The sequence below is a fragment of the Platalea leucorodia genome (assembly GCF_965183815.1).
Source record: "Platalea leucorodia genome assembly, chromosome: 7".
NCBI classification, from domain to species: domain Eukaryota; kingdom Metazoa; phylum Chordata; class Aves; order Pelecaniformes; family Threskiornithidae; genus Platalea; species Platalea leucorodia.
The window spans coordinates 23,717,473-23,744,485 of NC_138829.1; the positions used below are offsets into that span (position 1 = coordinate 23,717,473).

Below are 27,013 nucleotides of genomic sequence, written 5' to 3' on the forward strand. Positions count from 1 at the left end.
GAAAAGACTGTTTCATTCTTTAAACCTGATATACTTGTAAAGCCCAGAATATAAATGTAACCTGAATTATGTTTCTGTTGCTACACAACTGTGTTGCTCAAATTTTCTGTCTGCATATATGCCTAGTGCTAGTAGAAGTGCGTTTAATGGTGAAAGTACAGATGACAACTTTTTCCCCTCTACATACATCAGAAACTAGTAGTTGAATGGTGTTTTAAATCTTTGTCTTTTTATCTAAATACCATTTGGTAATAGATATATTACTTTCTAGTGATTTTTTTAAAAAATAATTAGTTTTCAGGTAGGGAGGAAATGATACATAAATATTTTCCTTGCTAATCTTTAACAATATAAATTTAATTTGCTGCCCACAAGAGGGTGCTGTCTGCTAGTAGCTTGAAATGCAAAAACAAAGTAGTTCTGGTACTGTAGTTTAAAGGTTGAATTATTGGGTTTATAATCCAAATTGCTTTAACAAATAACTAGTGTTATTTGTATTAGTTTGTACATGGATTCACAAAATATTGGGAAGAAGTCTTAAAGTGATGTAATTATCTTGTGCTATTACATTCTGATGTACCTAGCTGTTTTTTACTACTTTTCACTCACAGATTTCAGAGTATGAAAGAGGCAAACATTGGTCTGTTTTACAGACTAGAGATGTGAGAGAAATGACTCTCCAGAGGTTAATCAGGCCTGTGGCAGAGAAGCTAAGATTTTTGTATTGCAGCTTCAGGTTAGGCTGCACCAAGCTTGATATTGAGATACTTAACACTTGAGTAGAACCACCACTGTAGAGAAAAACATGCACATATCTAAAGGAGGATATTGCTAGCAAGATAGCAGGCCAGTTCCCTGCTTGAATACTTCTGGACTACTTACTGCTATAACTAGTTATTATCTGTACCATTCTAAATCTTATTTAATAAAATAAAAGTTGTGTTCTCTCTTCTTTCTGCCCCATAGTCCATTTACCTTTTTTGCCATTGTTATCTTAATATGTGGTAAAAGACGCACTAATTTCCTGCAAGGTGGTTTTTTTGCCTTTTGAAGGTATCAGAACGGGTGGAGAGAAGACTTCAGGAGATAGAACAAGAAATACGTGCTGAAAGACAGCTTGTAGAAAGGCGCCAGGACCAACTGGGACATATGTCTCTTCAGTTACAAGAGGTATGCAAATTAAAACTTCCTGTGTATTCAGGATTAAGTTAGGAATGTGCTGCATTTGTGAGCCTGGACCTGTCAAACTGGGAAAAGTGCTCATATCTTTGGCACATTCTTTTAACTGTATCAGTCCAGCTCTGTTTTGGTGACCAGATGATAGCAAGTACAGTCTCTGTTCTTCATGATACTGTCTTTTCTATGTTTAGAACTTTTTGGTAACTGGCACAAACATTCTTTAAAAGAACCTGCCCCCTATGCCCTCTCTCAAACCCCAAACAAACAAAAGCAAGTCATTAGCTGGGTTGTCTCAGTTAAAACATTTTATTTTCTAAACTGTAAACTTTGCTTGCAGTGAGCAGTTTAATTTATTTCAACAAGCAATCAAATGCACTGTAGTGGCCAGACAGCTGTTCATTGCTTTTCAAACAGTTTCATTCAACAGTATCTGATGAAGTATAAAATATTGTTTAGGAGACAAATAAAAATGTTTATATTATGAATTAAAATTGGAGACAGCTAGTAGCTTTTTTTCTGCTTGTTTTAGGAAATGTATGAAAAGTACATCTCTGTTTCTGATTTTACTGCTATTTGGAAAATCTGTGTCTTAACATAGTGTAACTTATTATTTCGCTCCCGTTAAGATATTATTTGCAATGTTATCTCTAACTATACAGTAGAATACTGTAGTTGAGAAGAAATGTGCAATTCCTCATTTTTCTTTTTCAAAATTAGCGACAGTATACATGCCTTTTAGAAGGCAGTTGTTTTATACTGTGCAGTGATATTGAGGAACCTTAATTTAGATTGACACTTTGTGTTTCATGTAAGGCTAGAGACTATTGAAAGAGGTCATAATTAATCAGATAAGATGCTTTTTTGATATAGATAAAGTTTATCGAAATGCTTACTAGCAGAAGCGCTGCATTTCAGAAAGAGTTACTGTTTCATTTTTCCCCCTGTTGATGTCCTAGTGGGTGGAAAAGAACCAGAGTGCTTTATTACAGTTTTCATTGCTCTTTAATATGCCTATATCCATTTCTAGATTCTTTGGTTGTGCCTTCAGTCCAGTAGAAGGATGCTTAATGAAATGGGATCGTTTCATTTGATAGTGTTATCTGCAGATTGGAACAATATCTCAGTCATGACTCTGGATTTCTTGGACTGGACTCTTGTCACTGTATTTGGGAATCCTAATAAAACGTAGAGTACCCTGTTGCAATGAACTATGGATTTTTCAGGAGCTTCTAACTTCTAACATGCAAAACAGAACCTGGTGGCGTCAGATGACAAGTGTAGAATGGAGCTTCTTTCAATAGGTATTAGGCTTTCTTTGACAGATTACAGAGGAATATAGAGACAGCATTGCTCTTGAAACACAGAGTTCTGTTACTCTCCCAGTAGCAACAAACAGTATATCCTCTTCATGCTGCTTCTTCTCTCATAGCCATCTTAACAGCTTAGAGAACATCTTTGTGACAGAGTTGCAACTTCCTACATGCCAGATGTCTTTGGACTCCAATATCTAAGGTCCTTAGATCTCAGACCCTTATTACAAGCTTCCATCCAACTCTCCCATCTTCCCCATTGAACATTCATGTTAATTTGTCCTTCTCTAGGTATAAAATGGTCTCATCTCTGGGTGGTGTTTGTATTTATCAGGAATGGCTCAACATCTCTTGAGCAGTTGGCTGAGCTCTTTAGCTCTCACATTGGCAAATTGGATGACCTTGCGCCCCACCTTTTGAAAAACACTTGGTTTTGAGAGCAAAATAGTCTGGATCCTGTACACGCTGCCTCTCTGTGTACTACTGTCCTGAGAGGTTGCTGTGTGGGGAAGCTTGGTGAAGAAAGTTACTTTGTTACAGAATATAAATTATAGAAGAAATGGGAATACAAGAATGTCTAAGGAGGCAAAACGTTCAGAACTGATCTAATCTCAAATTAAAAACAAACAGGAAAAAATGCCAACACCAAAATGGTCTGAGAATTGGGTGTAGCAGATTTGAGTTTTTGAGCTTCTGGGTTTTGATTTTTCAAATTTTTTTCTTTGTATGTGGTGTTAGAGATGAATAGATTCAGTATGGCAAACCAAATAGAATTAATAATGTAATTTATGACCATGAAGTATTTAAAATTTATGAATATGAATCGTTTAAAAATGTTGTTACTTCAACAATGTATTTTCAAGCTGAGTAGTAGTTGGCTTCTTGTTGATTTGTTCGTTACTTGCATTAATGTAATTGTTTGGTGTATTTTGGCTGTTTTTTATTTATCTGTACTATAGACAAAATTAAATTTGGCTTTAAAGATCTCTGAGCAAAGTTCTTAGAAAAACTCTATAGTTTACACCATTTTTTATGTTTCTTTTTTTAATATCCTATATTTTAAGTAAGCAATTTCAGCAAAGCCTACAAGGTAATTATTTAAAAAAAAAAAAAAAAAAAATAGAATTCCTGATCAGAATCACTGGATCTTACTAATCACCCATCACTTGGTGGTAGCGTTTGCCACAAAGATGGCTTGATAGGTAAAAGAATTTTCAAGAACAGGTATTCTCAGAGACTCCAGTGTGGAAGCTTACTTATTTCTTGACTGCGTTACAGTTGAAATGTGGCTACATTGTACATTAAGAACAGCAGCTACTTAACACAATATATGACATGGCTGGTTTTCTTCCTTATTGTGAAATATGTTCTTTCATGCTGCTTTGATACTCGGCTATTGCAGATGCTATTCTCAAGTCAAGTACACTCCTTTGATCTCTCATGGGATATACAGAATGAACCAGCTGCTGAAAAGGTGGATCTCTTCATTCAGTACATCCATACAAGTGTGGGCTCACTCAAAGATTCTTAGGGGATGTTGTAGATGAAAATACTCTTAATGAACACAGTCAACATAGGGAGAGGCTCGTTGCCTTTTTTTGCAGCTTGACTTTTTATTCAGCTGTTCCTCTTGTGGTGGCTTATATTTGGCTTGGAGTATCAGGACTATCAGAAGCAGCAGCCAAGCTGCTTTTCAGTAAATGAGATGTCCTTCACCGGTGAAGCATGAAGACATTTAGGGGTAAACCTGAGCCAGTAAACTCTAATAAATATCTGAGCTGGTTCTCTGCAAGAAGGCTTGGAGATGATGGTTTCATTTTTCTAATTTTCTTTAATGACACTTGTCTGCAATACTAACACCAACTGGGATAGTGATGGGTTTGGAATTTTTTGGTCCCTACTCCATTTGGAGTGGGGTGCTTGGATTCACCCAGGTAAATATGTGTATGGGCAGTCCCTTAGGAACAGAATGTTGCTTATCACTAACCTGAATTTTTTTGAGGAATGATAGCCATTTGCTCAGTTGCCCCTTGTCTTCCATTGCCCCTCATCTTCTGTTGCCCCTTTCTTTTAATAGCTCTGGGATTGAGGACTGTGAGGACGTGGTCTTCCATTTATACAAATACAACATGTTGGAGGAGAGGGAAGGGTAGACATGCCTCCTGCAGATACTGATTAGGAGAGAAAGCTTTCCATCTGAGAGCTTGAAGTGTGTGTGGACAGTATGTACTGAGGAATATGTAAAGAAGTAGTCTTTATAACATATAAATGTTCCTAGGGCGAGGTGTCTATCTCTGTAGCTTAAGTTGCTGCATGTTCGAAAGAATGTACATGAATTGCTTTGTGTACTTTTGCATACCTTAGTGAGAATAAAGTAAATAACTAAGTATTTTGCTGCAGTTGTTATTTGGATGAAACATGTTTCTACATAATTTTTAAGAAGGGCTTTTTATTTTGTTATTCTGTTTCTTGTCCTTTGTAATTTGAATTATGAGTTAGATTCTTAGCTCTGTCAGTGGCCTCAGTCTTGTGGTGATCATTGCGTGGATGTAATGTTCTATTAAAGTCTTTTTCTGTCCTCTTTTATTTCTCCAAGATGCTTCCCAAGTAACATTACTGGAAGGAGGGTAGGGTTTGGACTGAGTTCTGAAATCCTGTCATTTAATACAGCCTGAATGATTTACAAAGAAATGCTATTTAAAGCATTTGTGGCTATTTAATGAGAAAATTTTTTCATTAGTTTGCCTGTTACACATTTCAAATGAAACAAAATCAAATTTGACTTTTGGATTTGATCAGTAGTTGCTTTAATTAAGAAATCTTGTGAGATTTAGATGTTAATAGTTATTATTTCTAAGGAAAGTGCAGTGCCCATAACTGACCACTGCTTGTCAGTATTTTACCATCTTAAGAGAATCATCTCCCTAAATCTCAATTATTAAATTATATATTTTTAGGGTCTAACTGAACATGACAAAACATTTGTTTCATTCTTTCTCTTGTCTGTCTTGTCTTTTGTCTGATGTGCAAACTTTTTATTTGTATTGCACTACTATTATAGACTAATTATTAACCAAGATGATATGTAGTTGTATACTGAACATAAAGGAAGTTTGACATACAAAATTTTGCATCTTTAACATCTAAATTTGCGTTATTATTTTGAATCTGTAGTCTGTATGTGCTGTGTTTAGGTGGATAAAAAATATTTTCTCTACATTTTTATGTATCTTTTAACTTAGTGTGTAGTGCTGTGTTTAAACACTATCTGTTTAAACAGCAGTTACTGCAAATTAGAAAACTGCAATTAGCAAACAAATTCATACAAATCATATATCTTCACTTTCGTCTATATTCCTGATACAAATGTGTTTCTGATTAGAAAGGAGAACAAATATGCTCATCTTGCCAGTGCTACTGGCTATATGGGTTGCTTTAACAAAACACATTTGTTATGTAAACTAAAACTATTTTGATATTCTTCAGTGCTTTATTTTGAATGTGAACCTTGTACTGTTTGTTTGCATTTATACATCCATTTTCTAAAACAAGATCAAGTATCATTCTTGAAAATGGGCTTTAAACAGCTTTTATATGCATTGGATATCCTGGATGGCTTTACTAATTCCTGTGCTTGGCTTCCTGGATTTTGGTGAAATGAATCCATGTGTTCATGCTTTGCACGCTTTAGGTGAACAGAATCATCTTTATAGAACATTTTGAACCCGCTGACTGTGGTAAAGCAATGGCTGTAGTTATATCTTAAGCTAGTAACTTGGATAGACCAGAAAGCATTTTTTCCCTTTTTCTTTGTGCAACTGGATACTTAGATTCTGTTTGCCTCCCACTGCACATACCGTGAAGTGCAAGAGGCTGGTGGACTTTCAACAGAGAGTGGGGTAGACTGATGGTCAAAAGCATTATGGAAAATTCTTTTTTGCATGTCTTCATCTCTGATCTTTTTAGACAAACATAAACTTGATCTGTGCTCTGAGCCATCTGGATGTTTTAATGCATCTTTGATACTTGCCCCTTGGCTCTGTGCTATGCCACCTGTGGCTAATGGTTTCTGTTTTGATTGTAGTTTGAATCTGACTCTGTCTTGGAACATGAGCTAGTCTCGTACATATTTGTCACTGAAATATCTAGGCAGTCTGTCTTTAAATGCCTGGCTGGTATGTCTAGGTGACATACTCAAACCCATGGTAGCTGCTAAATGTAGAAAGTTAAGGAAAGAATTTTCCTTCAGGTTAGGATGTGGTACATTTTTGCCTTATTTTAAAATATAGCATGGGGTTGGTCTGCTTGTGTGTTTCTGCTAATATGAATATAATTCACTGATCAGTCTCACTTTGAAAGAGCAAATTTCAGTTTGTGGTCTTTTTATTTAAAAAAACAAAACCAAACAAAACCCAAACCCGAAGAAACGTTAGTAGGCTTAAATTGCAGTAAAAGTTATGATTTGCTATTGGAAGATTTCATAAGTTGGAAAGATTGAGAACTGTTGTTACAGAAGCCTCCACATAGTTCTCTCCATATATAAGAAAAAAATGTCTGTCTAGCAGGGAGTAAATTATTTTATCTACTTTTGGGGGTAGGGGTTTTGGGGTTATTAGCTAAGTTTTGGGGTTTGATATACTGTATATGGATGAGGTACACTGAGCTGGGGTGTACCAGGTATGTTAATATTCTAATACTGTCTTATGCTAGTGAACTCTAAAAAGACCTGTAAGAATTGCTCTACTGGGTCAAATCAAAAGTTCATCTAGCCTGTCAGGGACAAGAGCCTGTTTCTGACCACATAGGCAGGCCGTGTAATGTCTGGCTGGTCCATCCTGAAACCATGCTGTGAAGACCTCTTTAGATGGAAGTTCTCTGTTTCTTTGTGGCCTCCCGCATGCATGCCCCTTCCAAGGCCTCATCAGCCTCCTTGTCAGCCTCCCCCTGGCCAACCTGGACATTAATGCTTTCAAGAGGAGGATCTAGAATTAGTGGAATCCTAATGACGGTAGGCCTGGTCCCGTTCCTTGGTGCTTCAGCACTGCCAGGCAGAACTGTCCTGGGCAGCATCTGCCTGCTGCTTGGGAGCCATCAGGGAGGAGCATGTGTTGGAAGCACTGTCCTCAGCATCCCCTTCCTAGTTCCCATTTTTGACCGTTTGACTCCCCCAACCCCTTCTTTGGAGACAACAAATGAAATCAAACAATCAGCTGGATCTCTAAATGGGAGGTTTTTTTTTTTCTTTAGCCTTTCCTTTCCCAAGAGAAGCCTTGCATAGGGAAACCTTTAATGGAAAAAAACCAAGAGTGGCACAAAACAGTGAGAGAAAATTATTTGAAAAGGAGTACAAGAAGAAGGGAAAACTTTTTTTTTTTTTTTTTTTTTTTTTTTTTGTTCATGTAGGTTTTGGGGAGTTATCCCTAGAGTCTGAGTGAAATGGGAGTGTGTCAGGTCTGTGTGCAGTGTTGAGTTTTATAGTTGACTGGAATGACAGATTTGAATCTGTACTGAATACTTAGAGAAATATCTTAAATATGTTAGTCTTACAGTATCTGATTATGAATCAGTAAGATTAAAAGTGTAATTCTTTATGTAGCATGATATTTTCAGTGGCATAGTTATGATAAATATCTTCCACAATCTCAGTTTTTAGTGTAAACTGTTCAAAGAGGAGAGTTTGGACAGCTATACTGAAACCCTTATGTTTCCTGAGGTGAGGATATAAGACTGAGATAAGTATATAAATATTTTCTCCACAAAGCTACTTTTAAAACCAAAATTTCTAAAGCTGAATGCCTGACTTCACTGAGGTTGATTAATATCTTGCCTTCTATTTTCTAACAGTGAAATCATTCCCCAGTATACAGTGAAGAGAAAGTGTTCAAAACCTGAATGAAATTTCACTAATTATAGGGGCAAATTTCAGGGATATTTGTTTAAGGAGATATTCCTTTAAAATGTAAAATACAAATGCTGCTCAGGAAGAACAGACTGGGAAAAAGACGTTTCTTTCTGGACAGGCTATGTCTTTCTGTTGTTCTGTTGTAGTTTTGGCAACTAAGGGTGGAAGGAACAGATGTACTTATGCTTCTTGATATTGGACGAAAGTAAAAGGTGTATGCTAAGGTCTCTAATTGATCTGTGGCTAGTGTGAAAAACACTTGGTCGTGTTGTGCAGCAAAGAAACAAGATTTATTAACACAGTTACTCAAATTCACAGCAAATTCTGTCAGTATGGCTAGTGATCTCTCTCAGCTGGTGTTTCTAAGTGATATTTAAGATGAGCCAATGACATTTTTATGGCTTGAGGTATCCAAACTTGAGTTATGTATGTTGCAAATTGTATGTGGCATTAATGTCTGTGATGCCTAATGCATTCCTTTGCCAGTGATTGGCTATGTTCTGCAAATAGTGTTGGTTTGCAGAGAGAAAAGATTTTGAAATTGATATTCAAGGCAATTTTATTTTTGTAAGATGCTTTAGAAAATGTATGTGTTTTTAGATGCTTCAGTTTGAGGAGGGGACAGGAAAATTCCCCATGGATATTTTTTTTGTTTTTTTTCTTCCCCAAAGTAGGGCACATCAATGTCAGTAACTTTTGATCAGGAAAGTTTCAGCTTATTCTGTCTTAATACTGCAATTCTAAGCATCTGTCCAGATTCAGATAAAAATAACTTTTTCCTTTTTTTGGCTTCCAACACAACCTTATGGTAGAGTTTTCGTTACTACAGTGCATTGTATTTCATATCATGCATATTTTATATTAGAGAATATACTCTTTTCATCTGATATGTTCACAGCTTAACTGTAGGGGATCTCTTGAGCCTCTTAGACCTTCATCCCAAAGTGTTTGGGGTCAGCCTTGAGCGTCTGGAGCTCTATACATCGGAAGGATGTTAGTGCTAGTTTTGACTTTGTATTTGGCCCTGTTCTGTGCATGGGTGTGTTTATGTATCCATAGACTTATATTTATTTTTTCATAACAATATACATTGGCTCCACATGGAAATATTAGACATAGACAGAAAGCATTTGCCTAGATCTTCTTTCTTAATTTATCAGCAGATTCTTTCATATGAACAGACTTACAAAGAAGACTTCTGTAACTTTTATAATGAAGTTCACATTATAATTTTCCCCTATAAAGGCTTTGAGGAAGCAAGATGCTAAAGCAGACGAAACAGAAGAACTCATGAAAAATAAACTTGTGAAATATGAAAGTGAAAAGAACCAAGTAAGACTTAATTTTCTCCTTTCTTGTTTGGTTTTAAATAAGTGTATAGTGTCATATGTTACAGTATGTGCTTCCTTTTTCAGAGAAACCAGCAGGATAAAACTTTCTTTACTCTAAGATAGCAAGGGGTTTTTTTGCATCAGAGGCACTGTGAATATATCTATGCTGAACTTCTGTCTTTCCTTCAAAGCTCTTTATAGTGTGTTACTTCTAACAACTCTTCTATCCTGCCAGGCAGACAAGTTTATAACTTGGGGACTATCCTCGATTTCTTTCTCTGATTTGTCTCTGAATTTATACATAATCTGCTGTTGCTTATTTGCAGCAGCTCAAAGATGCAGCTTTTCTTCATCCCTGCAACTAATGCATGCTAGTTATTTCGCACTGTGGTTATTATTAATTACTCTTACTGAACTATCTGTTGCCATATTGCTCTCTTCCTGTTCATAGAAAACAAAATTTCTTATATTTCTGTTCTGGCAGGATGCTAGAACCAAAGTACACTTTTTCTAGATTTTTTTTTTTTCTCTTACATCGAGTTTAGCATTTTTGTCAATATTTTTAAGGTTACACCCATTTATGCTAAACCATTTATGTAGTGTTTTATGTTATGTTACTCTCTCCATTCCATTAATGCTGGTCCTATTTACTTTGCCTATTTGCCAGCCTCTCAACATCCTCTTTGAGATTGTTATCTCTGCAATAACAATTTCCGCAGTCAAAAAATATATTTATTTCTATGTGGATCTTTGTGATCTTTGAACTATTTCTGGTAGAAGTAAAAAAATATTTTGTATCTTTTGTTTTCTGTTTTGTTTTTTTTTTTTTTCCTAAATGGTTATCAGTTTCCTGACTATTTATGACTAAAGATTTTTAAATTCCCTTAATATTATATTTTTAGGAAAAATTCTAATTGTAAGAAATTCTGCGCACTTCAATTTTTCAGTCATCTTGTTTCCAGAATAATTCAAATACATCTTTTTGCATAACACAGAAAAAGCACAGAATTTACCAATTACCAGTTCTACCAATGCATGTCATCTTTAGCACTTCTATGAATAAACTATGTAACAAAGGTGACTTCAAATGTTAAGTCATGGTTAATTTTAATTTGAGTTTGGAAGTATGTTTCAAATCCAGAGACAATGTTTTTGAAACTTTTAAAAAAAGTTTATCTTCCTTTCTTTTACTTTTATCCCAGTAAAAATTTGCTTTCATGCTTTTTTGTTTTGGATTACATATACCACTTTGTATCTTCATGTGATGTAGAATATTGTACAAAAATTATAGACTGTAAATTCTCCTTATGTAATTTAAATAAATATAGCAGGGATTTAGTACAAATGAAAGTTTGCTTTAAAATTTTTGACAAACAAAAATATTGTGTATATTATGCCTTGTTTTAAATAGATGCTTATATCAATTAATTTGTGCCAGAATTAAGTAGTTAAAATACACTTTTGTACTATGATGCATACATTGCTTTTCTTTCTTCATTATCTTCTGTAATGAAAGCTTGAGCAGGAATTGGAACAGTCTCGGAAAAAGTTGAATGAATCAGAAGGAAGTAGAGAAGCTCTTTTGCATCAGGTAACTGCTTTGGTGTGGTGAAAATCCTAAAGTTTTCATATTAGACTCTGTCTGAGTCTTTTTGCTTAATCTTCCTATCTCCTACTCTGATAACATTGTTTTGGGAAGGAAAAATGTAAAAAACCCGTATATTTCTTAAGAATAAGTACATTGTATTTTTAACAAGTAGAATTTAAGTACAATACCTTGCTTATTAAACTTGCACAGATATTTTCACCAGGAATGTAAAAAGGCAGTTGCAACATATAAAATGGTAGCATTTTGTTTAGTCTAGAGAAATTAGTGCTTATCCATGGTCAACATAACAAATTAAAATGTTTAATTTTGAATAATCACTTTGTGGCCTGTAATTAGGAAGTTCGGGGGTTTTTTGTTTGCCATCTGCAGTACTCTTGAGATTTCTTTATAAATATTACTTGTGTGTAGTAATTTTTGGTTTTTGTAGTGTTTAATAAAAGTACACTCTTTCATTCTGTTTTTCATTAAACATTTGATACTTGTACATGCATTTTAGATTGAGGATCTTCGTTCCCAACTTTTGAGAGCAGAAGAAGACCGCGTAGAGTTGCAACATCAAATTTCACATGTTGCTATGCACCGCCAGAGCTACCAGGATGTACAAGATGATGACAGGAGAATTAGAACAGGTACAACTCTCAAATTTTGTACTAGAGGCCTGAAAATTAGTTAATTAGCCTGGACATTAATTCTGTCTTTGAGTTTCAGTCTAATTCTACTGTTTCAACAAAAACAACCATTTAACTCCTCAGCTTTAAGTTAGTAAGTACTGGCACCTGAATATTAACAAATAAATAGCAATGAGAGTTAAAATTTAGGCTAAAATACCATGATTTGCATGATTAAAACAAATGAAGATTATTACAGACAATTTCAGCAAAGCGGATAGTGTTTTTTACAGAAGAAAAATGTTTGAAATATTTTTGAATAATAATTTTTAAGAAATTTTACCTTTCAGTCCATTTGCAGTTTAAATTCTGCCATCTTGAAAATCATGACAAAAGTCATTTATGTAGCTGGTTAATAACACTGATGAATTTCTGACAGAATTTCTAAGGGCTAACAATACATTCCAGAGAGGTTAAGAAAATTTTCCAGTATGATGCAGTTAGGGCTTCTGTTTGCAGTATGTTAGAATTTTAGAGATGGAACAATTATATTTAGAAGAAAAATATTTTAAACAATTTCAAGATGTAATTGCATATTAAATTACCACTTTAGCAAGGTCTTAACTACATTGTTAGTTATCTATCTATATTTAAACTTTTCAAACATAATCAAAAAGGCATTAGAGAAAGCCTTTATCTTTCTCCTTATTAACATACAAATATATTACTCAAAATAATAGAGGAATAGTGACTCCAAGTCCAGCATCTCTGTGAATGTTTAATTGGTTTGGTTAATGACTTCTTTTTATATTTTCATACTTCAGCTACTGAATTATCTTGGTTATTAAAATAGGACTCTGACTCCCTGTTTTACAAATCTCATACAGAGCACTGGAAAATGGCTAGATTTTGTACATGGCTTAACTTCAGAAATGTAACACAAAATAGCCATTTTTATAGTTTTTCTCCAGTCATGTTAATGTATCTACTTAAAAGTGAATTTATTTGAAACAATATGCCGTTCATATTAACAAAAGTGTATTGTAATTTTTCCATTTGTATTATAATTATAAATCAAAACTGTTGTAAAAATATGAAGAAGAAAAGAAAAAATGTACTGGAGCTATTAAGATATACCCATATATTTATATAATTTATGCAGTTGTGTTTCTCCTTACTGTGTTTATTTCTGTTTCTTCAAAAAAGCATGGGAAGAATACAAACAGAGATTTTTCTTTGCATCTAGTAGTTGTTTATGACTAAAGACCTTTGAACTTCTGGTTGAGGAAATTTACAGCTTACTCTCATCAGGAGCTTCTATTGTAGTTGTAGGATTCAGGCATAAAATTCACAGATAGTGTGACTTCCAAATCAGGAGGTTTTACTCTGGTGCGATAAAATCCTGGCCTTGAAGTTTGTTGCCAAGTTTTGTTTACACCAGAATTTGCCCATTGTTTCTTCTGTCCTATTTTATCATTGTTTTTTTTGTTTTGTTTTGTTTTTTGGGGGGGTGAGGGAGGAAAGAAGGGAAAACCCCCATAAAATTGATGGATAAACAGAAATACTGTCTCATTCAGTAAAAGATTATGATATAGGTATAGCCATTTTTCACAGATACTTTGATCAAAATAAATAGTTGTGGAATAGTCTCAAGTAGAGAAGAAAATTGCCAAAAGAGAAATGAGGGGAAAAAAAAAAAATTTACCACAAGTTGGTGTTTCTACTGGGCCTATTGTTCTGTTCTCACTATTTTATAGTAGCTGAAAGATATGAGAGAGAGAAGCAAGAACTGGAGAAACATATTTTAGAGCTTAAAACAAAGCTGAGTCATAATGCTGTAATGTCAGAGGTAGAAGACCTAAAGAGATGCATAGAGCGTAAGGACAAGGAGAAAGCACAGCTTGTAATGCACATACAGGTAAGTTGTTTTTTTGTTGTGTGGGTGTTTTTTTGTTTTGGTTTTTTTTTTGTTTTGTTTTTTTTTGTTTTTTTTTTTTTGTTGTTGTTTGTTTGTTTGTTTGTTTTTTTTAATAATTACCCATATGTTTAAGGTACGTGATGTGCCAGATCAGGGAGTAACCTTTAAGAGTAACTGTCATGCTCTTCGTAGTTTATTCTATAAATAACTTTGAAAGGTGATCATCTGAGTTTGCAGAGGTTTTTCTCTCCCCTCTTGTTAATAAACCAAAAAAAGTATTTGCTATTGCCCATGAATTCATGGTTTGGATCACTTCTCTGTCCCATGTGCAAAGAAAAGGTGATCTGATTTTATCAGCAGTTATCATTAATTATGGTTTCTGGAATTACTTTTGTAAGTTAGTATTTACTTCCTTATTCCCCATTCCATCATGCTTCAGAACTAAAGTTTAACTTTAAACAAACTGGGATACCTTGTTCTGTGAGAGAGTGCAGTAGAGTAACAAAAATAGATCATAACTGCTTTTTTTTAGCAATTAGATGCACTATAATAATATAATAATTATTATATTAATAAGTATTAGCATTCTTTTTTATGGTAAACACTATTTAAAGTGATTCTCTGTGAAAAGAATAACAGCAGTCTCTGACACTGGAATTTTAGTTAGAAGACTTATCTTGAACCTGAAATGAGATTTAAGGAGGCAGTAGTGTTTTTATTTAAGACAGGAGATTTCTGTACTTTTGGATCTTGTCTAGATTTGTCATTGGTAGTAAGTAACTGTTTTCTAGTGTCTTTCATGACTGTCAGGAGAACTGAGGATATTTTCAAAACGCTATGTGGGACTTCAGTAGTCAAGTACTTAACATTTGTTGTACTTGTTTTGGGGCATTCAGTAAGCCACGGATTTTGTATTTTGTGTTTATTTTTCTAATGAAGGTACTTTTCTTTGAAATGGTGTTGCATCACTTCGGAAGTTCAAAAGCAGGAAATTTTTATGTCTTTTCATAGATTTACAGGACTATACTGTTCCGTTTACTTCTGCTGTTTTCCCTTGTCAACTTCTGTGCCGATTTAAATCAAACTAATACATCAAATTACATTTGGAAAAAATTGAAGTCTCAAAATAAGTTCCTACATGCTTTATGAAAACTGGTCATGGAACAGGTTTAAAAAGACCTAGAGTGCTCCTATAGAGGATAAGGCAAGCAGAATTCATTTGCTGATGCCCATCAGCATTTGTGTTCTAGCTGGCCAATACAACTCCAGAGTAACCCGAAACATGCTGGTTTTTTGTTTTTGTGGGGCCTGAGGAATTCCAGTTACTTTGGTGGCAGGAGTTAATGGGATAAAAACCCATAGAAAACAAATTTTTTTAAACTTCTGCTTGTAGAACACACTTTCTTGAGTGTCAGAATGATGTTCTAATTCTGATTTCCTGCTCTGTGAAAATACTGATGGAAGACTGCTCAGGCGGGGTCATTGTCATTGCTCTGAGTTAGAAATCTTTGACTTCCCTGATTATCTCAAAAGAAAATACTTTGTACTTCTTATCTGCTTCCCACTGCCATTCTCCTACAGAGGCAGTAACAGGAAAATAACTAGTGTGTTTTTCTTTTAATGAGACATCAAGGAATGCAAGGATGTGAATTTCTAAACTTATGTACTAACAAAGCATTTTGTCAAGCCTGTTCTAACAGCTGCTCCTATCAGATAGTCTGATTCCCAGTTGGAAGTGACCAGTCATGTTTGACTTGAGTGTAATTTGTCTCTGGTTAGTGGGAAGGATGTAGCTGCACTTGCCTCTGGTGTACATGTGATATTAGAAATTTCTTTTGATTTATATAAATGTCATTGTTTTCAACAAATTGAGTTATGTGTGTTGTACATTTAGTCCCTGACAGTTGCCATAAACTCACAATATGATGTAAAATGGAGAGGATGAAAAAGATTATAATCACATTCTTAAACTCATGTTTAGAAGTTAGTTCAATCTTAAATTAATTTTTAAATTTAATAGAGAAAATTTTTATTTCAGTTGCTGTATTTTACCTGAGGATGTTTCTGTAAGACCTTGCAAATGTATGCAACTATCTTAAATATGTTTTTCTGCATGAAATGATATAGATAGAGGGCTGTTATGGCTGACTATTATGGCTAAGAAATAAACAAAGTACACAAATTATAAAGATGCAATGCCCTAGTTTCTCCATAAGCGTTTTTAGACACTTATGCCTGTGAAATTGTTTGATTTACTAATTACTTCTCATTTTAATCAGGTCAAAGTAGTCTTACAGTATCGTCCAGTAGAGTGTAACAGCAGACAGACAGTTTGTTAAAATATTTCAAATTTTATGAGGGAAAGTTATTGATTTGTTTATTTAAGATAAGAATTTCTTCAGTCATATAAGTCTTTCAGTCTTATGAAGATAGATGAAGATCTTATCTTCATTAAAATTCATTTTATGGCTTTTTCATCCTCTAAAGATGAAACTGTTAGCCAATTATTTTCATACTATGAGCCAATTAAGATCTCTGAAAATCAATAAGTAACACGTTTCTAAATTTAAAGAGAGATTCTTACAAAATAAGAAAAATCAATACCTTTGCAGACCAGCCTGTATCACCATGTCAATGGAGTTCAAATGCTGAAATAGTGCTACAGATAGATTTAAAATGTAAGGTGCTGTTCACTTTGATAAAGTTTCTATCTAAAATCACATGTCAACCTGGGCAGGGGGGGAAGGTGTTTTAGCTGTATCTTATATTTACATGAACCATTACCTGTCAGAACGAGTAGCAGTTCAAGTGCTGGAAAAATATGGAGAAGGCATCACTTTAAGAAATTTATTTTGTGCAATATATCTTTTACTGAATGAGTACACCTCTTGACTGATTGAATGTGTACATCTTTGATTATTCAATTCACAGAATTTATGCTTGCATGAAAAATCTAAACCTTCTGGATTAATGGTTCTTGATGGTTAGATACAATATGATTGGCAAGAGATGCAGATCAGATTGTGAGGAATAAATTAATATTTGAGCTCCTCATTCAGGAAAAATTAATAAGAGAAATAATTAGGTGCATGATTTGGATAGCATCATTGAAAACAGTATCGATGACAAGCAGTATGATAACATAGCATTACAATCCGGTGACTGCACTGCTGACATACAGGACAGGAAACAAGAGGAAGAAAAATACATATAGATCTGCTTTAGGTGACTAATGTAATTAGTGTGGTGAAGTGAAATGTGACTTCCCGTATTATCGCTATAGAATGTTTGCACATAACTGATATAAGGCACAGTTCCGTAAATTGTAGCAAATGAGTGATCCTCACTTGCATTTTAAATGTTCATAAAAGTTTTAAGGAATGTTGCACTGAATACACTGTGTTGTGTTTTCTATACCTAGAAAGTATTTTGTTTTGCAGTTTGTGGTGATTTCATTTCTAAATTAGGTGTTGAAAATGCAGGCCAGAAGTATTATATGTGTAGTCAAGCTAGGCACTAGAAGTCCAAACCACACGAGTCACCAGAATGGTAGCAGTCACGTGTTTAGTGCCTGTTGTCCTGATCCAGTGTCGGGGGAGGTTTCGATACAATCCCAAGGACGAGATTAAGACGGAAACGAGGTCAGATGCTGTACAGCCCTTTCAACTTTATTCTCTCAAACAATGGGACAGCGACAGGACAGAGAGGAGGAGGAAGGAGAGAGTCAGAATGCCTAACCAAGCAGAGGAGGAGATGCGATAGGGATAGCTACCACCACCATCGATCCAGCGATGTTCCGTGGGTTCACGCCCCGTGCAGGCAGGTAGCCATTGTTCTCGGAGGGAAAGGGAGGAGCGAGGGCCAGCCAGCAGCCCCCGGGGAGGAGCACGCAGCCCTTTTATAGGGGGGTTCGCCCATGCGCAGTGCCCATTTTCGTACGTGCGGTACATGTTGTCCGTGCTACACATGGCGGTCTCCTTTCCCGCCAACCCGCGTGCAAACACAGTTTAGTCTGGCAACTCCTCCAAAAACGGGGTGTCGAGGTCAGGAAGTGGGGGGGTGATGCAACAGCGATGTCGAGACAGACAGAGTCCAAAGCAGTCCCTTACACCTGTGGTGATTAGTTTACACTTCAGATAAATAACTAGGCTCTAACTGGAAAATGTTGGCCTCTTTCTCTGCCTGCAGTTTCTTATGGAAGTTGAAAGCTAGATTACATGTTGGGATGTTGGATATGTAGAAAACTAGATGCACAACTGTTTTGCTTGGGGCAAATGTTGTATCTGGTTTTGAGTTTGTTAATCACCTGTGTTCTGTGTCATCTCTAGCCAGAGCCTGTCAATTGAAATGTCTGTGGTGGTGTTGCAGTCTGAGGGCTGATACAAATTTTAATCAGTTTTGAAAATACTTGCATTCAGATCTCGAGAGCATTAATATGCTGTACCCCAGGATTTAGTAACTAATCTTGATGACATTTTTGAAGTGTTCCACAAACATAATTCTCTTGTATAAAAATCTTCGGATATTAAAGCCAGGAGGAGAGTATTTGATGTTATGTTGCTGGTAAATGAGTTGACATAAGTATTTTAATACCTTCCCCTTGGTTCTGTCAGCAGTGGAACTATGAAAATGCAGCAATAAAATTAATCAGGTTAGAAAAATTGGGACCCAGAATTGTCTTGTGTAAAGACAGAGAAGAGACAACCTACCACAGTCAGGACTTTCTATAGTAACTGCAATGCAAAACATGGTAACAATTGCTGTACATATATATACACAATACATTTTAATAACAACCTGTTCTGAATATCCTGGGTTGTTTCTGTCAGGAGAACCTCGGTACTGTTGTAATGTAGATCACAGAATATTGTCATGCTTCTATTGCACGCAGAGCAGCTCACTGAGTTCTGAATTGGTGGCTGAGTTCAGCCACCAAAGACACTAGATGCTCCTTGGAGTCTGGAGTCTTAACCTGTAAAGGCAGCCTTGCTCATCTGCATAGAAATTCATAAAATCACAGGTGTTTAGTAATTTGCTACTTGGAAGAGAAACTCAGATGTCCAGGGAAGGTGATTTTTTTCTTTTTTTTTTCTAATAAGTGCAACCTCCTGACATTGCTTGTCCTTTCTCTTACAATATCTCACTCTTGTTTACTACAGTCACAATTGAGAAGGAGAAAATTGGATGAATATTTAAAAACCAAACCAAAAAACCCCCACATCTCTGTATTCCTGTCTCATAGAAATCCTTAAAATATTTACATTCTGAATTACCTTGAAGGGTAATTCCAAGATAGGATTGTGAAAATTAGGGTATATTCTGCAAGGTCTAAAGCAAGCACTACTCTGCCAAATTCTTCTGCCACAGTAAAAGGGCAGCCTGCAAGGCTCAGGAGACAGCTGTATCTGGTGGAACCCCTGTCAATATGTGCACCGACACAGTTTTGACATTGAGCTCGTTGTCCAGGCTTCAGTAATACAGAACTGAAGAGGATATCTTCAGACACATTCCATTGGACATGGGCCTGCTGATAACTTTAAGCACTAAGTTTAAACATGCTCCCAAAACAAAGATGGAGACTGAGATCTCTGATAATTCCAACTTCTCTAGAACTAACAGGGCTCTGGGCACTGTAAATCTGAGCAGACCCAGGAGGTGGATTAAGGTGTATTCTGTGGTAAGGACTGATATTTCTCTTTGACCAGTTCCTTCAAATCCCACAACTCTGGAGTCTGAGAGCAAACTTACGTCTGTTGTGTTAGGTTTTTCATTTGTTTTTATTTTAGTGGCACTTTCTTTATCTTCTGTATGCTGTGGCGTCCTAATGAAGGGCATCTCCTTTCCTACAGGTAACACAGTATTTCACCCTTATTGCTAATGAAAAAAAAAAACCCCAAACAACTTCCCAAACAAACCAACAAAAAAAAAAATCACAAAAACCCTGTGGTACAACACTTGATTATAATCATGAAAATAGGTCCTCACAGTATCTGACCCAGCTCCTACCTGAGTTTCAGCCTGTTCCTGACCTTGTGTTCAGTACTGTTCTGACCACAGTTGCAGTAGAATGTGCATACAAACAGCTCTGCAAAGGAAACAGTCAAGTTATGTGCCTTACATTAATGATAACATTTTATGATATATTGTCTGCATGCATAGTTAATGCCCTTTGCAACTGAGATTCTGTGGCTGAGAGGAAAATGAGGACTAAAAGGCTGAAGGGAAACTGAGGACTGAGACTCCTACAGGTGTCTGTATATGAATGATATAAAACATGATGGGGAAATAGGGGTACCTACTTACTCCAGGTGTTATTTTGATATTCAAGACTGACCATATGTGCATCCATAGTAGGATGCAGGTATAAACAATCTATGCAAGCTACTTTGTTATTTTAAGAGAAAATAGATGGCTTTCAAGACTGAGGGTCTTGACAAACTTATGAACAACAGACACATGGTATTTAATTTATAAAATTTTATATATTAAATCTAATGTTTTTTGAAAATATGCTAACATTGAAAAATGTGATGCTGTGCATCTAGCTTAATTATCAGATATTTTTAGTTGTAAAAATTGTTTAGAAGGAAATTAAAAGCTTAAGTTTATAGGGTCATCATTATGAAGCGAAACTGCAAGATCATATTTTCACAGCCCACCACTGCCAAGTACAATGTTCTTCCAATGATAACAGTAATTTGCATAATTATTTCTTACTATCAAAACAATCTTAATTCTCATAAAATCAAAATTAGGCATTAAAAATATATGGTAGTGTAACTTGCTTAACGGAGCTTTATTTGTTGCATTAACTATTTACTATCTGCTGATAGTACAGTTCCACAAAAACTAATAATCATTAATTTTCTGAGCAGTGTTTGCCTGAAAGCGGTATCATATTTAGCAAGGTATGTTCTACTGACCCTGTTGATTGTTATTTCCAATCATTAAATGAAAACTGTGTCCTTTAAGATGGTTCTGATGACCTCTAGGTGTTCATTGTTATAAAGGGTTGCTTCAAATCAGCCACAATATTGACATGTATGCAGGCAGGTAATAACAAATAGTGGAGAGATTACTTGCCTGTAACTGTTCTGTTAAAAATGTTATTTTAAAAATTGTAAACAATCAGTCATCCTACTTTTTTCACAGAATGCCTAGAAATGGGGATTGTGTGTTGAGGTTTTCCAAAGAACCAAAAGGCAGGACCATAATCTTTGTTTATATAGACATTTAAGCTTTGTACATGGACAGTGAGATTTGAGGTGTGCTCTTACAGACACTGAAGCAAAAAAAAATCTCAAACAAATAGTGCTTGTGTATGTCTGTTGCCCTTGTGTGAGTGTATGTATATGCCATACCTGGAAAGAGGCTTTCGTCTTTCTGGGTAACCTATCTCTCTGTGTATAGATGATAAATATGACTTCATACCAGATTTTTTACTTTCTTATTTTTATGACAGCCCATGTCTGAAAAGTTGCTTATTTAATGTTTTAAATACCAGTACGGCAAGCCCTTATAGATCAGACAAAATTTTGTCAACTGCATACATAGAATCATAGAATCATTAAGGTTGGAAAAGACCCTTAAGATCATCGAGTCCAACCCTTAACCTAGCACTGCCAAGTCCACCACTAAACCATGTCCTCGAGCACCACGTCTACCCGTCTTTTAAATACCTCCAGGGATGGAGACTCAACCACTTCCCTGGGCAGCCTGTTCCAGTGCCTGACTAACCTTTCGGTGAAGAAATTTTTCCTGATATCCAATCTAAACTTCCCCTGGTGCAGCTTGAGGCTGTTTCCTCTTGTCCTATCGCTTGTTATTTGGGAGAAGAGACTGATGCCCACCTCTTTACAACCTCCTTTCAGGTAGTTGTAGAGAGCGATAAGGTCTCCCCTCAAATGTTAACATACATGTTAACATACAGATACATATATGTTTATCATGTCAAAATAGGAATTCAAAAGTACGGGTCAGTACATTTGAGACCCCTGTTATGATGTTATAAAAACAAAGATTGTGGAGACCCACTCTTTCTCTATCTCCTTGCTTTACAGAGAAAGCTGCATGAAATGTTGATAGGCTGTACTGCTGTTTTCCAGCTGACTTTCAACTGTTTTGGGTCTGTGCTTGCTTAACTTTTCTAAGCAAAGTGCAAACTATTTGCAAAGATCTATCTGATTTTCACAAATTGTAAAAATAAAACATTAAAATTCACATTTATATTGGTACATCCATGTCAAAGTTAATTTTTCCTCCTCATGCAAATAGCTCATGTTGATAAATTAGTTGTGCTTCAAGGTAAACATCTAAAACAAATGTTCCCATTTTTTGTCATTTTACTGTAAATCAATATATTGGAGATTAAGATTTGCTTCTACACAGTGAAATGAATGTTTACAATTAATTGAACATTGTTTTCTGTGTTTAAGCTTAGACTCATATTTCATTAAAAAGTCTGTGGCAACTGTAGTTGTATTAATGAAGTGTGTTCTCTGGGGGAATTATACATAAATAACATTTTTTTAATGATGCAGAGTAGAATAGTACATTAATTTAGGCTGACATCCTCTATGGTGTCTCCAGAAAGACATGAAATGGGAAGTGATAATAGCATGTATAATCACATGACTCTGAAGAAATGATGACCCATTGTAGAAAATGTGTGGAAGGGTAGATGTAATGTCTGACTGTATTTTATTGGGCTATTTTTAATTTCTTCTACATTCAGAATTTAAATCCTTATCTTTAAAGAGGTATTATAATCTCTGGTTTTGATTTGAAATTCAGCTCGTTTTGTTAAAATTTTGCTAGTTGTAGCTTGTGAGTTTTTTTTGGTTGGTTGTTTTGTCTTATGAATCAAGACTTTTTACAAGGTTAGGCATGGTTGTTTTGCCTGATGGGCTTGAAAATGCATGTTTAAATAACAGTGAAGCAGAATGCATGTGGGATTTTTCTAATGTGTAGAACAGTAAATCTAGAAAGACTTTCTGTTTTCATTTTGCCACCTGTGTAAGGTTTAGTCCCGACTATTCTGTGATGTATTTGCCTTGTTTTATTATCTATACCTTAGTTGTGTCTAGAGCAGGAATATTCATCCTACCAGTGAGCAACTGATTGTCCAGTGGATGATCCTACTCCTGTTTTGCATCATGGGTACAAGTAGCAAGCTGGACTGATTGTTCTTGTCTGTAGTGTCAGTCCATTCCTGTTTCTATTTTCTGGCAGTACCATGGTCTGTCACATGCAAGAGTGCACATGTAGTCTTCTTTCCAGGACAGCAAATGCTATCCTGAAAAGACTGGTACAATTTATTGCCTCCCAGGAGGTAATGGCCAGGTTTGGAGGGGAAAAAAAAACCCAACCAACAAACCCAAGCCACCCCTCCTCCTCCAACCTTGTGGAAGGACCTTTGTCTAAATAGTCATTCTATGTGCATCTGTAAAGTCGCTAACAGGGCTTTCCCTGGTAGTCAAGGAGATCTTTTATGCTGTTCATATTTTAGATAGAAATGCGATTTAACATCGCTGTATGCTGCTTGATAAGGTTTCATGTTGTATATCTTTAGAGTTGGAATTTTCATATTTTGCTATGATGATTCCAGGTGTTAACATCTGACCTGGAAAACAGGGAGAAGCAGCAGGAAAAAATGCTGGACCAGCTAAAGGAGATACAGAGTTGCTACAAGGCTTGTGAGAATGGACGTAGACAAACTGAACTCCAGTCTGCTGAGTTAGCTCAACAGGTTGAAGAGAGTGCCAAGGAAGCAGAACGGTATCTCACTGAATTCAAGCATTCAGAGGCACTCAGGCTGGAGATTGAGAAAAAAAGAGAAGATTTGAAAGTGAGAGCACAGGAAACCATCCGCCAATGGAAGCTGAAATGTAAAAAACTGGATCGTGAGGTGGAAAAACAAAATGAAACTATCAACCAACTGATGGACAAGAACAGTCAGGTAAGATTGACTTTTTTTTGTACCCTTTCCATTTGTTTGAGAAATGAAGATGAGGAGTTCATTTATGTAAACTGTGAGTTAAATCACTTTCCACCTTAAGTTCTGGACCAAATTTTCTGGTGAACTACAAAACAGCTAATAGGTGGCAATATTTTTTAGGTATTACAGAGCTCCACATTCTCTTCTTTATCCAGTGTTTATTCCAGTCTTTTCACTTAGTCAAAGCTTTCTTCTTCTAAGGAAGAAAGTTTCTCTATAAATGTTGCTTTTACTTTATCTTTTCAGTTAACCATTAACATAACTTAGCTTATTTTTAGTTAATTTTTAAGGAAATAATCTGATGTTATTTTTTGTAAAAAATTTTAATCACAATAAGTAATAACCCATGTTCAAGTTATGCATTGTCTCATGCGGACAGTGGTCACATCTTTGAAAGCAGGTGTTTACTTTCACCATGTATGTCAGATTGCTAGCAGACAGTAATGTGTATTTTTTTAATTCCATTCTGTATTTAAGCTTTTCTCAGACTCTAGGCTTAATAATGACATCTTTTATTGCCAATAAAGACTACAGATTCTGAAGTATCATAAGTACTGCAACTCAGTTTGGTTTTGATGTTTGGAGGCAGAAAAGTAGATATTTTTTGTTTGAGAATGTGCGGAGATTTAAGCAAAATCTGGAGATTTTTAGCAAAAAAGGCACTCTTACCTGCATTTGGGATGAACATGCTGCTAACAGCTACCATGCAGTTCCTAGATTTTTCCATCCATCTGGACAGAAAGTCTGTGTTCCTTATATTTTTCTAACTTCTTTTTTTTAAATGCTTCTCATGTACGTTTTGTTTCAGCCTTTTCCTTATATTTTTCAAAACTTTTTATTTGAAAAAGCAATTTGAAAATTGATCATGTAACATTTCTGGGCTTTTCGTTTGTCTTTGGTCAGTGTGGCAAACCACTTATTCCTCCCTTCCTCCTCCTATAAATTTTCCCAGGAAAAAAAGATCGTGTCTTTTTGTTTGTTTTTTGACTTAGCAGAATTCCTTGACTTTTTCTAGTCCTGACACTGCTTTAAAGACAAGCACCCACATCAGTGCTAATGCTGATCATCCCATCTTGGAATAGTAGTAGAAATCATCATTCTGTTTGTAATGAGTCTGTGGGTCTTTGTATTTTCCAGTGGCTGGAAGCAAAAAGTAGAGGAGAGAGTTGTGAATAACAAGCAGGAGGAGGCCCAAAAGGCTCTGATATAACTGTTCATGTAAATGCATGGACAGGTCTTTGTAACGCCAATTGAAAGTGTTGTCCACATTGCAGTTTTCTTTGTTACATAAGACTTCCTGACGTGTTTTTTTTATCTCTTTTTACATGACAAATGCATAAAAATGCTAAATACAGTCACTTTGGTTTAAGCTCCATTTAAGAAATGCTGTCAGTATTTGTTCTTATTTTTAAAATTGTTAGCATCTTGCCAACAAGTTTGAGGTAAGTGTCACTCCTGAAGAAAATCTCTTTAATGGTAGATATGTAATATCAAATAACCTGTGTGGTGTTGTGGAGGAGAAAAAATACAAACAATATTTCATGTTCTCAATATGAAGTTGTAGACAGTTTCCATATGAGGATATAATCAATCTAGATGCAGCATTTGTGATAAGCTTCAGGGAACTAGATAAACATAATTTAACCAGCTTTGAAATATACAGACAATTAACATCTGAGACAAAACTCTATAAAAATAAATAATAAAGAAAAAGGAGAAATGGCAGTCTGTTGTCTTTGCTTTCTTTTATAGGACTTCAAAGGTTGATGGCAATTTTTCAAAATTTCAAAAAAAGCTATCATAGCTTGCAATTTTATGAGATGTTTCAAATATTTGCAGGCAACGGGTGGGCTATAGAAAGATTTAGCTTTCATTATTTTGGAGTTATTGGGATAATTTGGTTAAAGTCTTGCCTATGTGGTTATCCTTGATATTGGTTGACGGTGGAATCTCTAACATCTTGTGTCTTTTGGAATGTATTTTCTTCTAAGTACAGAATGTAGAAAACATACTCAAAGCAAGTTACTTAAGGGTGTTTGTTTTTTTGAAATTTTACTGTTGTTTTTTTTTTAGCCAAATCATGCAACTAGAATTGCAAGACAGTTTTAAGAAGGTTGAAATACTGATTTTTTTTCAAAAAAAAAAAAGCATGATGGTCATTACCCCATATTCTTTATTTATTATTTTTGTATTTTGTTTTGCATTGCTTGTTCTTGATGTAATTACAATTTGCTTTATTATTTTTGTTAACCTTAATTGCCTCTTTGTTCTGGATTATTTCAAGTAATTTTGCTGTAAGAATTGCGTACTGTTTGTAGAATTAGTGGAAATAGTAAAATTCAGTATAAAACTTATTTAAGCCAGTTTAAAGAATCCAGTAGTTTGTGATACATCAGGAAAATCTCATGTTGTCCCTTTATCATTTTTTTTCCTGAAGTTGTGTGTGACTTATGATAGATGTACTGTAAATTCCTTCTTATTTTAAACAGAATGTTAAAACAATTAAATTATAACTTGAGACAAGTAAGAATCAGGAATGGTGTGTGCAACATGAGTTTAATGAAATGTAGTATTTCATAACAGACATGTACTTCCAATGCAAATTTTTCCTGTCATTTAGCACATTTTCTAGGTTTTTTTTTTTAACCTGAAATATATCAATGTTGAAAAAAGACCCCAAACCCTTAAGCTCTTTAGGAAAATGGTGGGATTTTTTATTAAATGTGTCTGATTTTTATTTTGAAGATGAAGTCTTCATTTCTTGGCTTTGATGCATGAGTGAACCAGGCTTTTAACTGCTATTCATTCATCTACTGTGTGCAGTTTAAAAAATAATTTAAAGTTGATATACTTAATATGTAATATTTTAGAAAATAAGAAAAACAAGCCAGCCTATGAAAGGGACCTATAGGTAAGGTGTGTGTGACCAGTAGTCCTACCTGTATTATGCTGTATTACTGTATTGCCTCATTTCCTCCATCTTTCTATTTGGAGGAACCAGCAAAGAAATCCACCTCAGTCTGCAAAGAGGGTGAGGAAAAGCAGGGCATTAACCAAAACTATCCCTGCTTATGAGGCTAGATCATTTAAGGACACGTATATGTTTGAGATCACAAATGTTCAGTGTCTAAATTTAAAGCAACACTGAATGCATTTGAA

The 27,013-nt window shown here is 35.3% G+C and overlaps 1 protein-coding gene across 1 annotated transcript in view; it reads left to right on the forward strand.

The window, feature by feature from the left end:
- Positions 1–27,013, forward strand: part of CEP128 (centrosomal protein 128) — a gene marked incomplete at its 3' end in the record, with an annotated part of 120,709 nt that overhangs the window by 23,017 nt on the left and 70,679 nt on the right. The window contains exons 8-13 of the mRNA XM_082316896.1: positions 1,054–1,170; positions 9,637–9,723; positions 11,239–11,313; positions 11,828–11,960; positions 13,697–13,857; positions 23,465–23,815. Of these exons, the coding sequence (XP_082173022.1) occupies positions 1,054–1,170; positions 9,637–9,723; positions 11,239–11,313; positions 11,828–11,960; positions 13,697–13,857; positions 23,465–23,815 (924 nt within the window). The remainder of the gene's footprint in view (positions 1–1,053; positions 1,171–9,636; positions 9,724–11,238; positions 11,314–11,827; positions 11,961–13,696; positions 13,858–23,464; positions 23,816–27,013) is intronic.